At 43.9% G+C, this 22,204-nt stretch overlaps 2 protein-coding genes and 1 pseudogene across 2 annotated transcripts in view; 1 reads left to right on the top strand and 2 right to left on the bottom strand.

The window, feature by feature from the left end:
• Positions 1-10,787, bottom strand: part of LOC139416163 (mitogen-activated protein kinase kinase kinase 11-like) — a 36,530-nt gene extending 25,743 nt beyond the window's left edge. The window contains exon 1 of the mRNA XM_071164509.1: positions 8,873-10,787. Coding sequence (XP_071020610.1) covers positions 8,873-9,626 — 754 coding nt within the window. The 5' untranslated portion in view covers positions 9,627-10,787. The remainder of the gene's footprint in view (positions 1-8,872) is intronic.
• Positions 10,788-12,392: 1,605 nt separating this feature from the next.
• On the bottom strand, positions 12,393-17,440 carry LOC139416162 (dr1-associated corepressor-like). Its single transcript, XM_071164508.1, has 7 exons — positions 17,006-17,440; positions 15,256-15,328; positions 14,855-14,948; positions 14,597-14,719; positions 14,381-14,471; positions 14,105-14,193; positions 12,393-13,901 (listed from the first exon to the last, which is right to left on the bottom strand). The coding sequence occupies exons 1-7, from the start codon at positions 17,045-17,047 to the stop codon at positions 13,730-13,732; spliced, it is 684 nt and encodes a 227-aa protein (XP_071020609.1). The 5' UTR covers positions 17,048-17,440; the 3' UTR covers positions 12,393-13,729.
• A 1,360-nt stretch (positions 17,441-18,800) lies between these two features.
• Positions 18,801-19,481, top strand: LOC139417522 (UPF0696 protein C11orf68 homolog pseudogene; annotated as a pseudogene).
• Positions 19,482-22,204: the final 2,723 nt, after the last annotated feature.

Here is a 22,204-nt window from a genome sequence, read left to right as displayed (position 1 = left end):
GTCTCGTTTGGTCCCTCACTCCTCTCATTCACTGGAGTTGTGTTGTCCAGGCCCTCATCCTCCTGCTCTCTGTTCCACACAGCATATTATTCTGGAACTATTAGTTGTGTGTGTGTGTACACATTCTGTCCGTGCATGTGTGTGTATATCCATGCATGCGTGTATCCAAGCCAACAGTGTGTGTATGGGAATCCCGTGCCAGCTCCTACCTGCCCCCCTCCCTCCCTATGCCAATCAGACCCTGGGATCTCAGGATGCAGCTTGCCCGGCCTTTCCAAAATAAAGAGAAGGGAACACAGAGCTAGAGGGGAGGCCAGCTACCCTCACCCCTCCTGGGCCTACTGCACTCTTATCACAATCCGCCAGACACTGTTCCAATGGGAAAGCAGCTGAGCCTTGCCCTGACAGCCTCCACAGAACCTGGCACTGCCACCCAAATCACAGGTGATTCCTGTTAGGCAGCAACACACTGGTATTGAAGCAGTCAGTGAAAAGGATAAAAGGAGAGGTTTGTTCCTATTGAGGCCGAGGGAGTATTTCCTTGCCACTGTCTGTCGGCTGCGTTTGCTACTGTAGATTGGGGGTTGGAACGTCGTCGTTTCATCCAACAGCGACAAACAAGAACGGCTATCAACTTTGTGTTCTACTTTATTTTTTATCCCGGATTGATTGAGAATAGAAGACGGGAATTGACCTACAGCAAGGTTATTTATTCAATCGATTTGTGGCTACATTTAGCATCCAACCTGTTTCTATCTCCAAGACCAGGATCTCATTCCAGTTGGAGGCCATTTCCTGCACAAAACAGAATATAGTTTGCTTTCGGTTTGAATATGCAGATGAGTTATTGATCTGAATTTACGAGTACCATCTCCTCCTACTCATCCCATGACCTATTTACCCAGTTAACTACAAAGTAAAGCTACCACTTAACAAAAAGTGACTAACTGGCCATAACGGTCAAGCCCCATTGGTATCTCTAACCATTTAATTTACATACAACACCTCTTGGATTTACTTTCAAAATGTCTATATCAGGGCCTGTATTCATACAGCATCTCAGAGGAGGAGTACTGATCTAGAATCAGTTTTGCCTTCCTAGATCATTGTGAAAAAGATGACAAGGACAGGGGGACCTGATCCTAGATCAGCACACTTTAGCCTAGTATTGTTTGTCTCTGACAATAGACTCGACTGGCAAAGCTACTCTATTGCCGCAGCTGCCCCTGCTACAGATGATGAAAGTCAACATGCCAGACTTATAGAAATACAGGTTGCAATTCAGGAGTTTATCAAGTTCAAAATGTCTCTACATCCTGGCCTGAATACCTCACATGCCGCCACTATGGGCTAAATGTCCAAACTGCCCTCGTAATTCTCCTCAGTGAATTTGGGAATGTTGATGTGTGTGAGAACGAGTGTGTAAGTAGCGAGAGACTGCCAGTGTGTGTCTGGGAGTGCAGAGCAACACAGGGGATGTTTTCAGTGTGCTGCGTTGCGGCGCTAAGGACCCTGAAGAAAAACACATCCGTATACCACCAGTATATCAGATACTTATCCACTCTGGGAAGAAAAAGAAAGAAAAAAAACATGTTCCAAGATGTACTTAAACCGTAGTTCTTCTTTAAAAACATTTTTTTAAAAAGGGCCATTCAATTTAGTTTGACTCCACCAATGCTTAGTGTGGAATTTCCCACGTGATTTCAAACTATAGTGTATATTTATAGTGGGTGTAAATATAATGTGCGTGAGCCAATGTGTTTATGACCGATTGTGTGTATCTGAGGGCCGAGATGTCAGTGACTGACTGATAAGGGGTCCCAAGGTATGTGTGTGTGTGTGTGCTGGTACTGGGAATGCGAGAGGAAGAGGCTCCTCTCTGCTGTACCTTCCTCTGTATTTACATTCAACAGAAGTCCAGTTCTGGCCTCTGGCTTGCATCTAAGACCTTCCTCTGTGTGCACCTTCTTCAATGATCCTGTTCAATCAGCATCTTCCATTCACACAGTAAGTACAATCAGCTTCACTGATTTGTAAACAAAGCTGTAGGCTTTTATCTTTTAAAATCTCTACACCTATAGAAAGTGTCTTTCACCCTTAAAATGGACACATTTTTTAAAAAAAATTACAACCAAATATCCATTTTTGGATGTAAATGGCATGTTAAAGTATCCAGACACGTTTGTGATTTCACGTTTTACCCCAAAACAGCAAATCCCTTCCATATCCTTGTAGTATGGGGGTCCCCCAAACAAACACCCAAATACATCATTTTAGAAACGGCAACGCGATCAGTATAGTGATGCAGGTCTTCAGATGTTCTACACATGAAATTGTGCGAATTCCGAAATGTATCTGCAACGTTAGATTACATTTTGTCAGACCCCCCAGACTACACAACAGGGATGAGGAAGTGACTTTCTGTTTGGGGTAAGTTTCTCAAAAACATGTGAAATCACAAAATGCGTGTGTCAGGACCAGTGGCGTGTATTCGTGGAAGCCAAGGGAAGCCGGGCTTCCCCAAATATTTGACCAACAAAAAAATTATAAAAATGTCTTTTTCGTCTCTTTGTGTTTTCATCATCTGTCAATTTGCAAGTAGCTGAATCTCAGCGGAGAAATCACCCGAGCGAGGGAAACAGCGCCCCTCGTCTCAGAATGTCTGGACCCGTCTGGACCAAAAGAGTATAACATGTTGCCGCCGTAGCGTTTGATTGACTGATGCCAACAAGCATTTGGCCTCCCTTGATAAAATAACAACTATAAGATAATTAACCAATCGCCGTTGAGCTGAGCGCAACTGTGGGTTGTCCTGGTGGCCAGTTTGGATTTTATTTCAGACCAATTAAAAATCACTTCCTTGGAAAAACAATTTTCAGAAAAAAAACGTGTCAGTTTCTGGTCTGCTTGTGTTGATGTCCTGCGGTAGCTAGCTTGCTAAATCGTCCCTTTCCTAAGCCATGGATGGAGATGGGGATTTGGACTTGTGGTTTTGACTTAATTCTCTGTACAGGCCAATGATTTTGATGGTGATTCTGATCCAAACATACATTTATTTGTTGTGCCACTGGCCTGAGACAATGGAAGTTCAATCTGTAGCCAAGTAGGCTAAAGTTAACCTAGCTAACTTAGTGGTTCATTGTTGCCCATGCCAGGAAGTCAGGCTTGCAAGCATTTTAGCTAGGCAGACTATGACAACAAAAACTAACAATGACAGAGCCATTAACATTTTGCCAACATGAAAGAGAGGATGGCATTGGCCTTCAACCAGTCTACAAGTAGGGTGAGTCAACATGTTTTGTCTAACATGCGCACACACCACAAATCAGTACCATGGACAGAAGCATGATATTTAGCAACATTGATTGGACTAAATTGTTTTTGGTATATTTAAGTTTGTATATAGTCTTGTTAATTTTATGCTGGAATACTAAGTTGAAATGGTGCTGGAATACTGGAGGCAGTGTCTGTTGTCTTTGTGCTGACTTGCGGTAACACTAAACTTGAACTTGTTTGACCATTCTACAGGTGATATACACTATAAATACACCCAAAAGCACGTGGGCACTACAACAAATTAGTGGATTCGGCTATTTCAGCCACACCAGCTGCTGACGAGTATAAAATCGAGCACACCGCCATGCAATCTCCATAGACAAACAGTGGCAGTAGAATGGCCTTACTGAAGAGCACAGTGACATTCAACGTGGCATCATCATAGGATGCCACCTTTACAACAAGTCAGTTTGTAAAATGTCTGCCTGCTAGAGCTGTCCCCGTCAACTGTAAGTTCTGTTATTGTGAAGTGCAAACGTCTAGGAGCAACAACGGCTTAGCCACAAAGTGGTAGGCCACACAAGCTCTTAGAACGGGATCGCAGAGTGCTGAAGCTAGTAAAAATTGTCTATCCCTACTGAGTTCCAAACAGCCTCTGGAAGCAACGTCAGCACAAGAACTGTTCATTGGGAGCATCATGAAATGGGTTTCCATGGCTGAGCAGCTGCACAATGCCAAGCATCGGCTGAAGTGGTGTAAAGCTCGCCGCCATTGGACTCTGAAGCAGTGGAATTGTGTTCTCTGGAGTGATGAATCACGCATCACCATCTGGCAGTCCGACGGCCGAATGTGGGTTTGGAGGATGCCAGCATAATGCTACCTGCCCCAATGCATAGTGCCAACTGTAAAGTTTGGTGGAGGAGGAATAATGGTCTTTGGCTCTTTTTCATGGTTCGGGCTAGGCCCTTAGTTCCAGTGAAGGGAAATGTTAATGCAACAGCATACTATGACATTCTAGACAATTCTGTGCTTCCAACTTTGTGGATACAGTTCGGGGAAGGCCCTTTCCTGTTTCAGCATGACAATGCCCCGTGCGCAGAGCGAGGTCCATACAGAAATTGTTTGTTGAGATCGGTGTGGAAGAACTTGACTTGCCTGCACAGAGCCCTGACCTCAACCCCATCAAACATCTTTGGGATGAATTGGAACGCCAACTGCGAGCCAGGCCTAATCGCCCAACATCAGTGCCAAACCTCACGAATGCTCGTGGCTGACTGGAAGCAAGTCCCCGCAACAATGTTTCAGCATCTAGTGGAAAGCCTTCCCAGAAGAGTGGAGGCTGTTATAGCAGCAAAGGGGAGGGACCAACTCCATATTAATGCCCATGATTTTGGAATGAGATGTTCGAAGAGCAGTTGTCCACATATACTTTTGGTCATGGAGTGTCTGTTTGTATGCATCATTTGCTTTGTGGACTTCACCGGGACAGATGTACGTTTGTTTCATAACAAAACCGGAGAGCAACGTGTAGTTGAATTTATTTCACCGTTGTGTGATCGATGTCTTCTGTTGTCACGGCCTTAATGTATATCGCGGATGTTATATAGCAAAACAATGCAATTATCACAACATAAGTTGTAATATGGGTTATTTACTGACTTGGCTTCCTCAGTGATTTTACCCACGCACCACTACTGGTCTGGACCTTTCTATACCATGTCATCTACATGAAATAGAGGTTTGGCTGTAAAAATTGCAACAGTCCACTAAACAATGCCTTTAATTCACTTTTAAAATCATCGTTATCGTGTAGTGAACGTCTTTCTCTGAACTTGACCTTTCTCAACCTTTCTCCTTTCACTTACTGTCTTATTGAATATAAGGCCTCGCTGTGTGTCAGTGGCTTGTGTCCAATTTTAGAAGCTCGAACCTCATTGCATTTTCAATGGCGCCAACTTGAATAGTGTGCATCTTTCCTTGATACGATTCACCCGTACACTTTAAAAAGTGACTGGTGAAACACTGAAGGAAGATATCTCTCTCTCTCTCTCTCTCTCTCTAAAAAACAGACATCTCCTTCCCCAAACAGCAGGATCGAGACAAGTAAAGGCAGGCCTGGGACAAAGCTTCAGGGAATTAAATGTAAAAACCATAAAGGTAGGAGGTAGAGAGGGACTGTGTTGGATGTGCCGCTCCATATAGCCTATAAACCCTGCATTTAAAGAGCTTTTCTTTACACAACATGGGTGTTTTCCAGTCCAGTGGGTTTCGTTGATGTCTGCTCAGTCTGAACAGTGGGGGGCATTTCCCTCAAAAAAAAAAAAAAGGACACATGAGCACTAACAATTGTTAGTTCATAGGAGCGTATCACATTTGGTGTCAAATGAAAGCTAAAGAGAGTCTATATTTTGGGGAAATTAAGGTGTAGATACATTTTCCATCTTAAAAATCAGCGCCCAGGCTCTGTCGTAACCGGCCGCGACCGGGAGGTCGGTGGGGCGACGCACAATTGGCCTAGCGTCGCCCGGGTTAGGGAGGGCTTGGTCGGTAGGGGTGTCCTTGTCTCATCGCGCACCAGCGACTCCTGTGGCGGGCTGGGCGCAGTGTACGCTAGCCAAGGTGGCCAGGTGCACGGTGTTTCCTCCGGCGCATTGGTGCGGCTGGCTTCCGGGTTGGATGTGCGCTGTGTTAAAGAAGCAGCGGCTTGGTTGGTTGTGTATCGGAGGACGCATGACTTTCAACCTTCGTCTCTCCCGAGCCCGTACGGGAGTTGTAGCGATGAGACAAGATAGTAGCTACTACAACAATTGGATACTATGAAATTGGGGAGAAAAAGGGGTAAAATTCAAAAAAAAAAAAAAAAAAGCTATCAGAAATACATCAAAACACAATAATGTGATGACCCTTGCAAACTAAAATCAACATTTATATTTAGTTTGAGAAACCTTCAGTAAGTTTAAGAAATATTGCCTTAATTCCTTTCCCAAATACCTACATATCCTTAATATATTTTCAAATGTCTCTCCTTCATGGGGGATAATGAAAGTTTAAATAAGTAACAAGTAATGGTGGACCTACCAATAAGTTAGTGATTTTACTGATATCAAATTTGTATATGAATTGAGACTTAAAAACTCGTAATTCAGTAACGGAAATACCACAAATTAATTGGTAACCATTGGGAAATCACCATAGTCACAAACTACAGTTGGGTCACCTGCTACTGGTCTCTCTTCCACTGGCATACTGTTATGTTCAGCTCATAACGGTTTTATTTAGCTTTCTGTTGTCTGGTGGTCAAACAAAGAGTATTAAACTCCTCCCTCCCGCTCTCTCTCACTCTCCAGTTTAATGTCACCTCTCCCAACCTCTCACTGACACCTACCCATGAGTCCCCTCTTTTTCCATTGACTGTAACCAGCATCCTCACCCACTGAGCACGGACCGACGCCAGAAGTCCATGGATGTTGAAAAGTAGATGAAATTTGGTCAGTCCACCCTGGCCTTGATGTTAATGACGTCCACAGACGGACCGGACCAAATCTGGACCCCGTCATAGATACTTCACGAGTATATTTCACAAGTTTGGATAGCAAAACACAGTACAGTGAGTAGAGCACAGTAGGTTACAGTACACTACAGTAGTACAGTACAGAAAAGTAGAGTATAGCACAGTAACATTGTACTGTACTCTGATGTGCTGCATTGTACTCTACTGTACTCTGCTGTTCTGCGCTGTGATGTCAAAACATGAGGAGAATGACATTTTTAACCATTTCTGTTTAGTTCAGGCAAGAGACCCATGATGAAATTCTGTTACTGGGTGTAAATCCAACTCACTTACTGGAGTTCAATAATTAGAGATTTCTTCAAACTCAAGGTGCCATTGTCAGTCTCCATTATTTCTGCAGACATCTTTCAATCTTTATTCGGAGTGGATATTTAAGAGTTTTTGGAAAACGTGGTCGCATAAAAACCTGAGGAAGAGTTTATCGAAATTCCGTTACCCAAAGTTTAATCTGCACAGTTCTTCTACTAAATGTGTTTTTTTTGGAAATGTTTCAAAGTAGTCCCTGTGCATAGAGTTATATGGTTGGTTAAACTTTGAAATCAATGCTCTTTGTTTGGCAGACATATTAAAGTGAAAAAGTAATTGTCCTGGGTCATGAAGCAAGTCGGGGGTTGAGAGAGGAAAGGTGCAGTGGAACAAGTGAAAGGATTGTGCATTGTGAGAATCAATGAATATGTACTGAAAACAGTGATACTTTGGCCTAACTAGGGATAGGTGTGACCGAAAACCTTGAAACTGGGTATAAAACTACTAACGCCGACCTACCAAGGCCCATATTCTAAGAAGTGGTGCCGGTCTCTAGTCAAACTAAAAAAAAATTACCTTGATATTTTGCGTAAGGTAACATGGTTCAGAGGGATTATTTGGTGATTTGAACAAACGATAAAAGAGAGGACGCTGAACAATTACAAACCCTGAACATTGCCGAGCCTCTGACACAGATTATTGGTATAATAATGGTTTTGCCTCGGTGTGTGAATTCAGGTGGCCTTGTGTTTTGACTATCAATGTCACTTAGACACACTCAGCCTGACAGTTCCAACAACCGTTTGTTATGGATTGAGAGAGTTGAATTCTCTCTGTATCACCTTCACTACATCTATTTGATGTGGTATAAGGTCCATGGTATAGGTCTACGTGGCCAGAGTCCAAAACACCTATACCACTGTTATTCCCACAAGTCCAAAGGGTGAATTGTGACGGACTTGAAATGCATCCACTAGAATTCTTGACCTTTTGCTCGCGAAGCAGCTGGTCTCGTTATCGAGAAATGCTCATTAGACTTTCACAATCAAGTTGAAACTTTAAATGAGGCCACATGTACGGGATAAGTATGGTATAAATCGTCCAACGAAACGCTTACGTTCAGGTTCCTTCTCAACAATGAAACAACAATAAGAAATTATAATATGAACCTAAAGTAAAATGGCAGTAGAATAGAATACATTTGAGCAAGTATAAAACAGGAAGGCACAATATGTAGTCCAATATTTGCACGTGTATTGGGGGACAAGTGTATAAATTGAGCAGTATAATAACAGTCTGGTAGCAGAAGTTGTGATGTGTGTGTGTAGCATTAGTGTGTGGTTGTAAAATTGCATTTGTCTAAAAGGTGGGATGTTTGTACTTGTAAATTGTGAGCTATTAAAGTCAATATTGTAGTTGGGGGGGGGGGGGGGGGGGGGGGGGTTGAGCTTTGTCAAAGGCAAACTGTGTGGTGTATCTTGTGGTGATTCAACATATACCCTAGCCTGCAGTGCACATGTCCTGACAATCCCCTGCCTGAGTCCTGTAGGCCAAGATCCCCAGCAAATAGGTAGCATACCAGCATTTCACTCAGAGCCAAGTGTCCAGGTGAAACTGAACTTGATAGTTTGTCATGGAGCTAAGGAAATGCCACTAATTCACCTGGATATGACCTTCTGGGTCTCACTAGGTGTTGTCTATAACAATGTTCTAACCACTGTGCATCGTGTAAAAAAAAAGAAGCTCTTGGACATAGACGGGCCTAGTGCCGGGACTTACTGTTGTTAGACTTAAGGTCACGGTGGATGACAGGAACAATGGCCTCCGTGTGCAGGTAGAGCATGCCCCTGGCGATCTGCACCGCCCAGTTGACCAGGACGTGCGGCGGGATGCGCCGCCCGGCCAATGCTCGGCTCAGTGCGCCACCGGATGCGTACTCCATGATGAGGCACAAGTTGGGTTCCCGTAAGCAAACCCCTTTGAGGGCGATGATGTTGGGGTGAGTGAGCATGGCAAACAGCCGGGCCTCCTGGCGCACGTTCTGGGCCGTCACGCTGATGTCCTCGTCCGGGTCCTGGCGGGCCGCCTTCACGGCCACCAGCCCACCTCTCCACGTACCGCGATACACCTTGCCGAAGCCTCCGACCCCAATGACCTCCTCGAGGCTCAGCTCCCTGAAATCCACAGCCTCGGGTTCGAACTCCCCCACCACGGCTGGCCCAAGCTCCCCGACCCCAGTGCCCTGCAGTTTCCCATATGAAGGTGGCTTGAAGGACACGTAGTTTGAGGGAAAGATGCCCACTTTGTTGTTGACTTTGCCCGCCCACCAGCCCTCGTCACCGGATATCTCAGAGTCCAGCGACAGGACTTCCACCAGGTCACCTTTGTGGAGGGTGAGCTCGTCTTTACCGGACGCCTCATAGTCGAATAAAGCCGTCCACACAGTATTGGTGAAGTTCCCTTTTTGCGATTGATCCAAACCTTTCCAGTTCGACAGTGGCCCGCGGGTAAAAATGGTCTTCAGCGGCTCCATGGAGCCACAATGAGCAAATGCTCAGACACTGGGTTAGATTTTCCAAAATAAAGCACAATAGAGTACTTTATTGCGCCACTCTCCCGTTCCTCTGTGTCTAGTTGGTTCATCAGGGACCCGTGAAATGCGTTCAAAGACCTGGCCAACAGGAACACAACAGTGTTCAAAGATAACAGGATAAAAAGCGCCTCTCATACGACTCGAAATGGACTGCTTATGTTTCCATTGGAGTTGGCAACGATCAAACAAAGGCCATGGATGTGACCAGTTCTGCCAAAGTGTTCCAATTTGTAAAATGGCAGAATTGTCTCCATAAAGCAAGTTGATACTTAACTTATGTGGTGTTTCAATGTGTGGTTTGAGCACATAGCTCACTTAATTACTCTATTATTATACCACACAGTCACATATTAACCAATGAGTATGTGCTGAGATTGGAATTTGAAATAAAGGAGAACTTATTCCATTATAACAAAACCAAGACTGTGCAGAGAACTGGATGGATCAGTCACTAAAATTAGCATCAGGTGGTTGTAAAATATCCAGAACATTGGACAATAATAACCACAACAAAAGAGCTCAACTCCATTTAGTTGTCCATTTAGAAATGTCTGTATTTTTAGCCAATAAGTGCCGTGGCCGTCATAAGCAGGAAGCGCTGAAAAGACGAGAAGAATAGCAGGAAAGGAGCGTTCAGTCAGGCGAACCCCGTGCTTTACCGCAATTTTCAAAGCTGACCAACTCGCCCTAAACCCACAGCACGACCAACGGTATCTGGACGAAACTTCTATGCGTTCTGTCAACAAATCTCACATCCGTTTGCCCAACTGTATGCATATTTGCTGTCTCGCCCGGTGGTGATATACAATATCTCAATTGTACAAGTCGGTATATTCCATAAGAACTTTATATCCACCGAGTTGGCAACAGGAAGAACTGCACGATCCTGCTTCTGAGTCTACTTTTTTTTTTAAAAAGAGACCCGCACACCGGAAACAAATAATGTATTGTCCGTCGTGCGTAACGATACTTTAGTGCCAAGCTCCGACAAGCTCGTTGTTATTACCGATGTCCAAAAAGCGTCAGGATAGATGCATTATTGTTATCATGTCCCCCACTTCCTTTAGCCGTCGTTCCGTTCTCGAACCACTCTACGTCTGTGCCTTCAGTCAGAGAAGAGGGTGTGGTTTAGTAACTTTTTTCCCAGCAGGAAAAGAAAGCGTCAGGGGTTTAATCATTGGGCGATTTCGTGTTTCATGGTCCGGTGCCCCTGGGCGGAGTCAGTAGATTTTTGACCATTCCATTGGTCCTTCAATATTATCTCCACTCACCCGGGGCACGGGGCCATGCAAAACGAACTCTCCATTAGTCCAAACAGTGCTTCCGTTCTGCAACTAAACCCAGAGTTTACTTTGGACAAATTCAGTTAGGTCACTCCCCATTTCTTTTCGTTTGCTTACATTGAAGAAATGTTTTACAACAGAATCGGCGGAATGAATACGCCCCAGGTGACAGAAACAACGCAACTCGCGTTCTGGTGGAGGCAGCAGTAATATGCGGACTAATTCCCGTTTTCTATATGAGGTTCACTGGAATATCTGTGTGAGAAATAAATACACTCGTATTTGGCAAGTTAGTGGTCCAACGTGCAAATGTTGAGATATAAATATAATTCAGTTAATAAGGCCTATAATAGGTTACATAGTCTCCAATACTAATGAGGTTGATTATGCATGGTGTAATATGCAAAAGTGTACATAAAACACTTTAGTGTAGCTGTTTCTCTGAAGAGGTGCATCTATTGAATAAACATAAAACATGTCATGCTATTTGGGTCTGAGACAGACGAAACCTGAAACTTTGCCACCTAGGGCACCTTTGCCCTGTACTGCTGTGTGGAAACAGTGTGCTTCCTTCTGAGGCCTTTGATGGCTCCCCTGCCCCATGGCAGGCCTTTGTTGCTCCGCCGCCCCGAAAGTAAATCCCCTCCCATAACCCCGGCCAAACACCCCCACCCCTGCTACCCAGCGCTGACTCATCACTTGTGCAGGAAGAAGGCAGTTGTTTTTGTGGCCTGGTGGCCAAGCCAGGCCTGCTGTTACATTTACAATATGAAACCAAACTCAGAGGGAGGGAGGGAAGGGTGTGGGTTCACAGTGCACACGGAGAACAAAAAATGAACTGCCTTTTCAGAAAGAGTATTTTCTTTGTTCAGTGTTTCTAATCGAATCAAATCTTCCCTCCATGGGAATCTCTCCCACAGAACAGACCTGTGCTGGCTTGCACTTCAATCACCTTGCCGACTCTGTTGATAACAACATGGCCTTGACAGAGGAAAACACACATCACATCAGCTGTGGTGACAAACATCCATTGTTAAACGTTTATACACACTTCGTAGGAGTACTAATGCATGGTCGGCCATTTCTATTCTATACCTGGAGTCTGAGACGGGAAGTATTTGGAGGAGACATGAAGGCGGCTTAGAGAGAAATGTACAGATTTTCCATATGGGAATGGGAAGTCCAGAGAATGTAGGATGGGTTTGGGTTGAACTCAAACAATGTGTTACACTCCTGTGTAGTCGTAAGGTGAAGCCTTGTGAAATGTTTCGCTTAGGTGCCAATGGAATGAAGTTCATTGCCAGTTTCAATGGACTCAACAACAAATAGCGTATGGCATTGTGGCTTGTAATATCACAGATACGCTTGGTAAAAGATCTCATGCCGTTTAATGTAAAATAAAAAAAATAATAGTTGGGCAGTGTTTTATTGAAATCTGAACTTTATTTCACCCATACAAAATAAAATGTTAAAATTTTACATACAGCGTCAAGTTCAACGGCCTACCTTAAAACATTTCATATCAAGAGACACTGAAACGGGAGCCCTATCCTTCTCTGCGTTTCAATGTGTACATTAAAACAATCTAAAAGAGAGAAGAAAAAAATACAATACAAAGGAGAATTTTATTCCAAGTGGGGGGACGATATATTTTTGAAAACAAATTATAGGCGAAAAGGTGAGCGGTTTAACAACTTTAAAAACAAAGTTATGGTCCAGGAGGAGCATCACAGTACATTTCAGATAAGAATAGCCAGCACAGAAATATCTGTCTTCAAGAAGGAGATAGTTGGGGTGGGGAAGGGGGTACAACACAACATATTTTACCTCAAAAGCAGTGACTTGTCACTCATATTTCAAATCAACAAAAACAACCAATTGGAGTTGTAATCATTAGCATAATGACATGTGAATATGGTTGACGTAAGCTAACGGCCAAGGTCTTCAGGAGGATCAATTATCGTCATAAAAAGTTGCATTAAAAAGGGGAAAATCCTCAACTCAAGTCACATTGAGAAGAATTCATAACCTACAGTAAAACACATCTCCTTACCCACACCCTAACAATTGGAATAGCCACGTGCAATAACGGCCAACTCCAAAAGCAAGACCAAGATCTAACCGCTCTGCCAAATTCAGAATCCTCACAGACAATCATCTCATCTCCCTTTGCTATAGGAAAGTGCTGACCCCTTTCAAAAATACAACCGACCACTGCTCTGACTTCATCTCGAGAAGGTGTCTGTGTGTACAGTATTCTATGAGGCTACGTAGGCTGCACAGGCATTACAGTTGGATCATCTCAACTGAACCAGAGCAGACGTTGAAGAAGTGGACAAGGAGCTGGAGTGATATGTCTGTTGAACACCAATGACGTATGCAGAAAACAGAGATGAGAGAATAACCAAAGTGCAAACTACAATGGGGGACTTAATCAAACCGGTACTTGAGCTGGGGGCCTTTCAGAACATCAACTGACATTTTTAGTCCAAATAGAACAACCACCTGTCTTTATAAAACAACCTGGTTCATTTTTTTCCTCCACATTAAAATAACAAATAATTAAACACAATATACAACCGATTACTCGTCTTCAGTGGTGCCAGCTGTCATGTCTACACACCTTACTGCCAGTTGTTGGAGGCTTTTCCTTAACAATGGGCCGCATGTGAGCATCTGCCCAGACTCACCTCTTTCTCAATGCAGCCACAGAAGAGAAGAACTTAAGAGAAAATTAAAGGTAAAAAGAGCGGGGGGGAGCTAAGAGTCGTAGTCTTCATCATCATCGTCTTCATCTTTGTGCGGCATGGAGGGGGGAGGTGGGGGTGCGGTGCCCATCAGCGAGGGGTGGGGGGCAAAGGAGCCCAGGGGCATGGCCAGGCCCCCTTGTGCGGTGTCCATGTGGAGGTACTGGGGTGGCATGGTGTCTGGGCTGTGGCACAGGGCAGAAGAGGGGGACAACACCTTTAGTAATAGTACCCGCACACAAAAGGGTCATGTTCAGTTAAGAAAATATGTTTTGAAACTGTGTGAAATGGAAAGTTAATGCCCGAATACAACCCAGGAAAGCACATTAGCAAAGAGTACAGTTGTGTGGTGGTTAACTGTGTGTGCGCGCCTGTCCATGTCCATTACCTGTGGAATCGGGATTGTGGCTGCAGGTTTGTGCTTGACTGAGACCCGTCTTCCTCATCCTCGTCTGTCTCGCTGTCCTCGGAGTCATCCTGTTCCCATGGCAACGAAAAGCTAAATAAACCTCTATCCTCACATCCTCACCACCCACCCAAATTACACCTGATAACTTCAATTGGCCACCAAGCCAAACTAACTAACATTGCCCTCTATAAAACGTTACTGTTATCTAAGCTAAGCTTATGCTTTGTGGCTGCTAAATTTAAGGCCAACACCCACCTCTTGCTCTGAGTCTGTGCCTGATAGCTTCTTGTCCTTGCCCTTGCAGCCAACTCCTCCGTTCTTGCGGCCTGACCCCGGCTTTCGACCTCTGGAGGACACCAAGTACAAAGTCAAGATTGCATAATTCACACATTCACCGACACACAAAGCTTTAGTAGACCATCAGTAATATCCTATCCACGTCAACAGTTAGTATCGTTCGGGGTCCGTTACCTGCGTGCAACCTTTTCCCCTCCCTCTGCGTGGTTGTCCTCTCCCTCGCCCTGCATGTCAGGCACTGCCGCTACCAGGTCCTTCAGGAAGTCAAACTGCTGCTCCAGCTCAATGCACTGTTTTCTACCAAGACACACACTGTTTAAAAAGACAATACCGTCCCCATCTCTTCAAAAAAGCACCGATAGACAAGAACGCTGAACATCTGTAGCCCTACTGAACTTATGACCAACACCGATAACTGAATACATGACTTACAAGTGTGACGTCGTCATTGTTTTTGCGTTCCGGGACTGGGTGACTTGACAGGCTTTCGTCAGGAGAGACTCCAGGAACAGCTCCAGAGCTCGTGCTGGTGGTTGAGTTAAGGGGAGGTAGACACTAGCCACACAGGACCAAAGTGGTTTATTTGGGCTTCAATAACTAAACAGTTAGACATTTCGCAACGACTCAAGAGTGATTGCTAGACTCTTACTAGGCACACGACCCCTCAAAAGTCAAAACAGAGAGTCATATGACTTTTCATTCAAACTGCACAACAAACAATTAACCCTATAATCTCCATATTGTCATTGGCAAAAAATACACGCTTTGAAATGCAGTTCATGTGAACTTGCAATGAAATACAGATGAAGCGTTCAGGTGAGAAGAACGGATACATATGATGACAGGAACGGCGGCAGCCACTTTGCCTATCTCTTCATCAGTCTGCATAATCTTCTTAATCCTGGCCTGTAATCAAAATGGGAAGAGGTCAGTGAGAGAGCGCATTGAAGATTACTACCATTAGAGTATCTGCATAATTGCCGAGTTACTAATTGATCAACCAACCACACACGCCCAGCACATTGACTATATTTAGATAACAAATAAATACATTATATATATATATATATTTCAGCCACCTTTCCAACAAGTCCACGTATCAAATTTCTGGCCTGCAGGAGCTGCTCCAGTCAACTGTAAGTGCGGTTATTGTGAATTGAAAAGGAGCAACAACGGCTCAGCCGCGAAGTGGTAGACCGCACAATCTCACAGAAAGAGCCATTGAGTGCTCTAGCGGGTAAAATTTGTCACTACAGAGTTCCAAATGGCCTCTGGAAGCAACGTCAGCACAAGAAGTGTTAGTCGGGAGCTTCATGAAATGAGTTTCCATGGCCAAGCAACTGCACACAAGCCTAAGATCACCATGCGCAATGCCAAGAGTTGGCTGGTGGTGTAAAGCTCGCCGCCATTGGACTCTGGAGCATTGGAAACACGTTCTCTGGAGTGATGAATCACGCTTCAACAGCTTGCAGTCTGACGGACAAATTTGGATTTGGAGGACGCCAGGAGAACGTTACCTGCCCCAATGCATAGTGCTAACTGTAAAGTTTGGTAGAGGAGGAATAATGGTCTCGGGCTGTTTTTCATGGTTCGGACTATGCAGCCTTAGTTCCAGTGAAGGGATATCTTAGCGCTACAGCATACAATGACATTCTAGACGATTCTGTGCTTCCAACTTTGTGGCAACTGTTTCAGCATGACAATGCCTGAGGTGCACAAAGCGAGGTCAATACAGAAATGGTTTGTTGATCGGTGTGGAAGAACTTGACTGGCCTGCAGAGCCCTGACCTCAACCCCATTGAATATCTTTGGGATGAATTGGAACGCCGACTGCGAGCCAGGCCTAATCGCTATCCTCACTAATCCTTGTGGCTGAATGGAAGCAAGTCCCCACAGCAATATTACAACATCTAGTGGAAAGCCTTCCAAGAAGAGCGGAGGCTGTTATGGCAGAAAAGGGGGGGACCAACTCCATATTAATGACCATGATTTTGGAATTAGATGTTTGACGAGCAGGTGTCCACATACCTTTGGTCATGTAGTGTATCATGACATTCCTAGGCGGATTGGTTTGTTGACAACTTATGCTAGTATCTGGCAAGCATTTACAACGCTAGCCACATCCTCCAATTTTCCCGATCATGTCTCACTTATTCTGAATGATACAACCCCCTAGCAGGCCTAGCTAACAGGCTAACTAATACTTGTTTAGGTCAATAACTAAATCTCGTCTATCAGTTAGTACAGCTGGCAAACTTAATAACAACAATGAACAAACTAAGCTAGCAATGCCTTTTTAATAGCCACCCTCCCAAGTGGCTGGATGGCTAGCTTAGGTAGCTAACGTTACCATTAGTTAGATAGCTAGAGTTGTAGATACGCATTGTTAACTACAAAGTTATCCAGCTAACTAGCTTTATCTTCTTGTCTACTAACTAGCTAGCAACATACCTAGAACAAATCATATTAATGGGTGCACTGTTGATCTAAAGTTAGCAAGCTAGCTAGCATTCCACAGATTTAGATCATTAAGTTAGTTAGCTAATTAGCTATCAGCTTAGCAAGCAAAGCGTAACTACTTACCGGGGGGAATCTCGCATTGTATTTCTTCTTTTTGCTGGGCATTATTTTATGAACTGTTTAACTTAAAACAATCTTCGATATTTTGTTATTATATGTCCCTCCAACCCGCACCCAAATGGGTAGGTAGGTAGCTAGCTAGCTAGCTAGCCTAGCACGTAGCCTTCTCGAGATGTTCCGCAGGGTCTCACGTTCCGTCGGATTCTTCTAGCATGCACTCTGGTCAAATGGACAGCACTCGTGTGAGAAATAACAAACAAACACAGATTGTTGCATTATCAAAGTACTGTCGCGTTGAGATAAAATCCAACATTGCAGGCTCAACGTGACAAACAGTTAAAAGCCCATCACCCAACTTTTACTTTGCTCGTTTTCTACTAGATAACGTTAGCCAAGCTACTATAGCTAAGCTAAGCTATTTTGCATTCGGGGTGTTTCAATAAAGTTTTGCGAGCGACATTTAAATCAAGATGGAGGCTTGAGCAGAAACATTGCTAGGCGGTCAGCTACCCCCTAGACTTGTTAGCTGGCATATAAAACCTCTCGGCAAAGGAAAACATTTCATTATTATAGCAATTATAAGTTGTTCTATGTTCATGCATGTATACTGAACAAAAATATAAACGCAACATGTAAATTGTTGGTCCCATATTTCATGAGCTGAAATAAAGGATCCCAGAAATTGCCCATACACACAAAACCCTTACGAAAAAAGATTGTAGTATAACTGCATTACACTGTAGGGTAACTCTAGTTAGAATGCAGTAAAACTGCAGGATGCTACAAATGCTGCGTTCAAAATAACACAGTCGACTGCAGTTACTGCACACTAGTTACTGTCTTTTTTTGTAAGGGATAGTTTATTTCTCTCAAATGTTGTGCACAAATTTGTTTACATCACTGTGACACTTTCTCCTTCCACCCACCTGACAGGTGTGTTATATCAAGAAGCTGATTAAACGGCATAATCATTACACAGGTGGACCTTGTGCTGGGGGCAATAAACAGCCACTCTAAAATGTGCAGTTTTGTCAAAGAACACAATGCCACAGATGTCTCAAGTTGAGGTAGCATGTAGTTGGAATGCTGACTGCAGGAATATCCACCAGAGCTGTTTTCAGATAATTTAATGTTAATTTCTCTACAATAAGCCGCCATCCAATGTCGTTTTTAGAGAATTGGCAGTACGTCTAACCGAGCTCACAACCGCAGACCAAGTCTAACCACGCCAGCCCGGCTTCTTCACCTGCAGGATAGTTTGAGGCGGTGCTGAGAAGTATTTCTGTCTGTAATAAATTCCTTTAGTGGGTAAAAGCTCATTCTGATTGGCTGGGCCTGGCTTAACAGTGGGTCGGCCTGGCTCTCAAGTGGTAGGCCTGTGGCCTCCCAGGCCCACACATGGGGGCCTAGATTACGGCCTCATTTATTTATTTAAAGGACTGATTTCCTTATATGAACTGTAACTCAGTAAAATCTTAGAAATTGTTGCACGTTGCGTTTATATTTTTGTTCAGTGTACAATATAAATACCACGCAATTTCTAAACAACATAATTTTCATGCCAACGTCGAGCTAGCTGGCTGGCAAAAAAAGCTAGGGCATAACAGCTTCTATCTTTGGTTGCATGAACTCCTTGCATGCATGCTGGGGAATGACTGACTGCAAGGCAGTTCTTGTGAACAGGGTTTTAAAACATTTCCCACTCAAACTAACTTTATGCTTATCGACAGGGAAATTGTGCATCCGTTTTGACCATTGCTGAGAACCCACCACTGGAACCCCTTGTTGAGATTCCACCATGGAGGAGGTTCAGGTGGAGGAAGATGTCGCAGGGGAGGGGACAGAGGTGGAGAACAAAGAGCCACTCTCCGCCGAGAGCCATGGATCCCTGGATCGTATTCAACTCCCGCAAAACACCCAGAGCTGAGTTTGACGGCTGGCTGGAGACCAACAAGCCATCCCAGGTGGGCCGCTTCGGGGACGAGGAGGGCGGTAAGGGCCCTGTGGGGTGGATTTCTGTGTTGGGCCTGGACCACTGACCTGCCACTGGGGACATCACTGGACTACAGGAGAGCTGGGAGAGCCTGTTGGACAGCGGGAGACATGTCACCTTCCAGATTGTGAAGGAACCACAGGGTGCTCACCGGGAAGGGACTGATGCACCTGGACTCAGGCTTCAAGGTGGACCATGCCTGTGAGTGTGTGGCCAGAGCAGCCGTGGAAGGGAAGATCTCCCTGACCAAGGTGAACCTGTGTGACCCCAAGTCTGACAGCAAGTACGTCATCTGTTCCTATAATAAGGACTTCATGGACAAAAACCGAGGTGATGAGGCTGGACGCAGTCATCCGGGCCACGGGGGTCAAGTGCCAGCTGTCTTTCAAGCAGGATGTTTACACCTACCTGGGCATCGTGTCTTGGTTAGCAGCTCCAGTGTTTGTCTGGGCATGTGTTTTAGGTTATTGTCCTGCTGAAAGGTGAATTTGTCTCCCAGTGTCTGTTGGAAAGCAGACTGAACCAGGTTTTCCTCTGTGATTTTGCCTGTACGTAGCCCGATTCCATTTATTTTAATTTGAAAAAACAATATTAAAAATCAATGTATTGAATTTTCCATGTGGTCTATATTAACCCATTTGATCCAAGAATTTTCCCAGACATGAAAATATCCAAATCAAGTGTCATTAGTAACCCTTTGAGGTAATCAATCATTATTTTTAGGTGAAAAGGTGTGTTTTATGGTCAGTCACAATTGTGACCGGTGGGATAATGTTACGTATACTGAATTAACATATTTCTCGTATGTAGTTATCAAAGTTCTTATAAATCCCAACCCAGTTATTACACATGTAAAACTCTGTCACTGGCTGTCCCCAGCATTGCCACTAGAATGCCCCGTCACATTCTTGTGTGACTATTTTACACATCAAAAACCCTTATACAACACGATATGAATACTGAGAGCAAAGACAAAAAGACAACAACCATCAATGTATTTCAACATTGTTACTTTAGTGCAACATGTACTAAAACATTAATATTGTAACTTTATTGTATCATTTGAACTTGTACTTCAGTGCAATATTCATTGTAACATTGTCATTGTGACATTTTAGTGCAACATTCACTAACAACTGTATAGCAGTCGTGTGATTCATTCCCACTGAACATAAAGGTAACATATAGGATAGAGGTAGCCTGTAGAATATGCATTCAAGTAGAGGCCTACACTGAACAAAATACAATTATATATATATATATATATATATACTGGCCAATGAGTGCTTATACGAGACAATGAGTGCTTTTCTTCCTAGAGTCCGTTGTACTGCTTCTCCTCACCCTTTATCGACTTTTCTATTCGGTCTTATCTCCTTTTCTACTTTCCATGGTATATCTTGAAGCACTCAATATGCAGTGGGACTTTGCATTTCTCACATGCACAGGCAGTACGTTTGTCACAGTGACGACTTCTCTGGAACCGGTGCATCGTGTTGATTGGCCAGTGAGAAGCTTTGTCATATCTTGCCTGATCTTCAACAGTAGCAGCCAGTAAAGATCTCCTTCCGTGGCTCAGTGGTTTCGTGCCAAACTTTTGCATATTTGGCCTGTATACTATGTGTTTTGGAATTACATCAGTGGCAGGTCTCTTCGATCGTTTGAACACTCAATCTTTATTTTTGACCACCTGCAGCTTTTCCCTTGGCACTTCTGGCTGAACCCTATGGCTTGTAGAGAGAGGCCCTTGGCTCTTCTGACTGGACCCTCTGGCGGGTAGAGGCCCTTGGCCCTTCATTACCAGCAATGGAGGGGGGTGGGGATGATTGTGGATGGGGGGGGTCATCATTGTTCCTGTCATGATTTGTTTGCATAGGTTCCGCATATGCATTCAACAGCCTGGCTGGCAAATGGCCTGTCCATAGTCCATATCTGACCCATCGCTATCACAATCACCGTAGGACAGCATCTTTCTCATTTTGAGGGATAACTGCAATGTTGCATGCCTTGTCTGGGCAGTCACCTAGATCCAACATATCCAGAACTGGACTCAAAGTCAAACTAAAAGAAAGAACAGAGTAGAAAGTTAGTTCTTGTTTTACCTATGTATGTGTATACCTAGATGCACTGTTATCCCGCCGGTCACTATTGTTGCCGTCAACACGTTTACACATTCTATGATCACACTGAACAAATTTGAGTAATTGCAAATGCATATATCAAAACTAGACACCTTAAAGATGATGTGTACCAAAACTATTTGTCCTAACTTTATTTTAACATACTTTACTAACCTTTTGTTTGGGAACTTTGATGCAGTCATTCTCTTCTCATGGTGCAACCAGGAAGTAAACAGCTCTGGTCATGTGACAATTTACACTAATCATGTGACACTGCACATCATTCATCGAGACCCTTTATTATTTGCTGGAAATGCATTGATAGATCATTCAGTAACATTTTTAGAGCCTTATAACTGAAAAAACAAAATTTACGGTCACCGATTAAATAGGTTAAAGGGCACTTCATTTTAAATAACAGGCTTTTAAAATCCATTATTTGCACACCATTTCTACTTAAAATATCAAAGGGACGTAAAAGACACATTTCGTGGAACAACCCAGTTAGGTTTTAAACGTCTAAATGTATTATGGGAAATTAACTGCAGCTGAAGTGAAATAATATCACACTGGTCTAAAAGCAAACCACACTGTGAATGAGCATAACTGAAATAGTGATTTTAGATACACAGAAATTTTAGATACTGACTCCAAACTACTTGTCACGCCCTCATCTGTTTCACCTGTCCTTGTGATTGTCTCCACTCCCCTCCAGGTGTCGCCCATCTTCCCAATTATCCCCTGTGTATTTATACATGTGTTCTGTTTGTTGCCGGTTCATCTCGTTTGTCAAGCTTACCAGCGGTTTTCTTGTCAACTCCTGGTTTTTCCCCAGTCTCTGTTTTTCTTGTTCTTCTGGTTTTTGACCATTGCCTGTCCTGACCCTGTACCTGCCCGCCTGACTTCTCTGCCTGTCCCTGTCCTGTACCTTTGCCATACCCTAGATTTTAGACCCCTGCCTGTCTTTGCCTGCCTCTGTTTTCAACCATAAACAGTGTTACTTCGACAGTCTGCATCTGGGTCTTACCTTGATTCCTGACACTACTAACATGATATAGAATGATTCTGCTACATTTCTAAACAACAATA

Source organism: Oncorhynchus clarkii, chromosome 9 (genome assembly GCF_045791955.1).
Source record: "Oncorhynchus clarkii lewisi isolate Uvic-CL-2024 chromosome 9, UVic_Ocla_1.0, whole genome shotgun sequence".
NCBI lineage: Eukaryota > Metazoa > Chordata > Actinopteri > Salmoniformes > Salmonidae > Oncorhynchus > Oncorhynchus clarkii.
This window is presented reverse-complemented; position numbering and strand designations above follow the sequence as displayed.

Bases quoted from the DNA above. Each gene is read 5' to 3' on its own strand.
- LOC139416162 (XM_071164508.1), bottom strand. From the start codon at position 17,047: ATGCCCAGCAAAAAGAAGAAATACAATGCGAGATTCCCCCCG. The intron at 15,329-17,005 runs GTAAGTAGTTAC...TTTTGATTACAG, and splicing joins ACAATGCGAGATTCCCCCCG to GCCAGGATTAAGAAGATTAT. The intron at 14,720-14,854 runs GTAAGTCATGTA...GTGTCTTGGTAG, and splicing joins ACAATGACGACGTCACACTT to AAAACAGTGCATTGAGCTGG.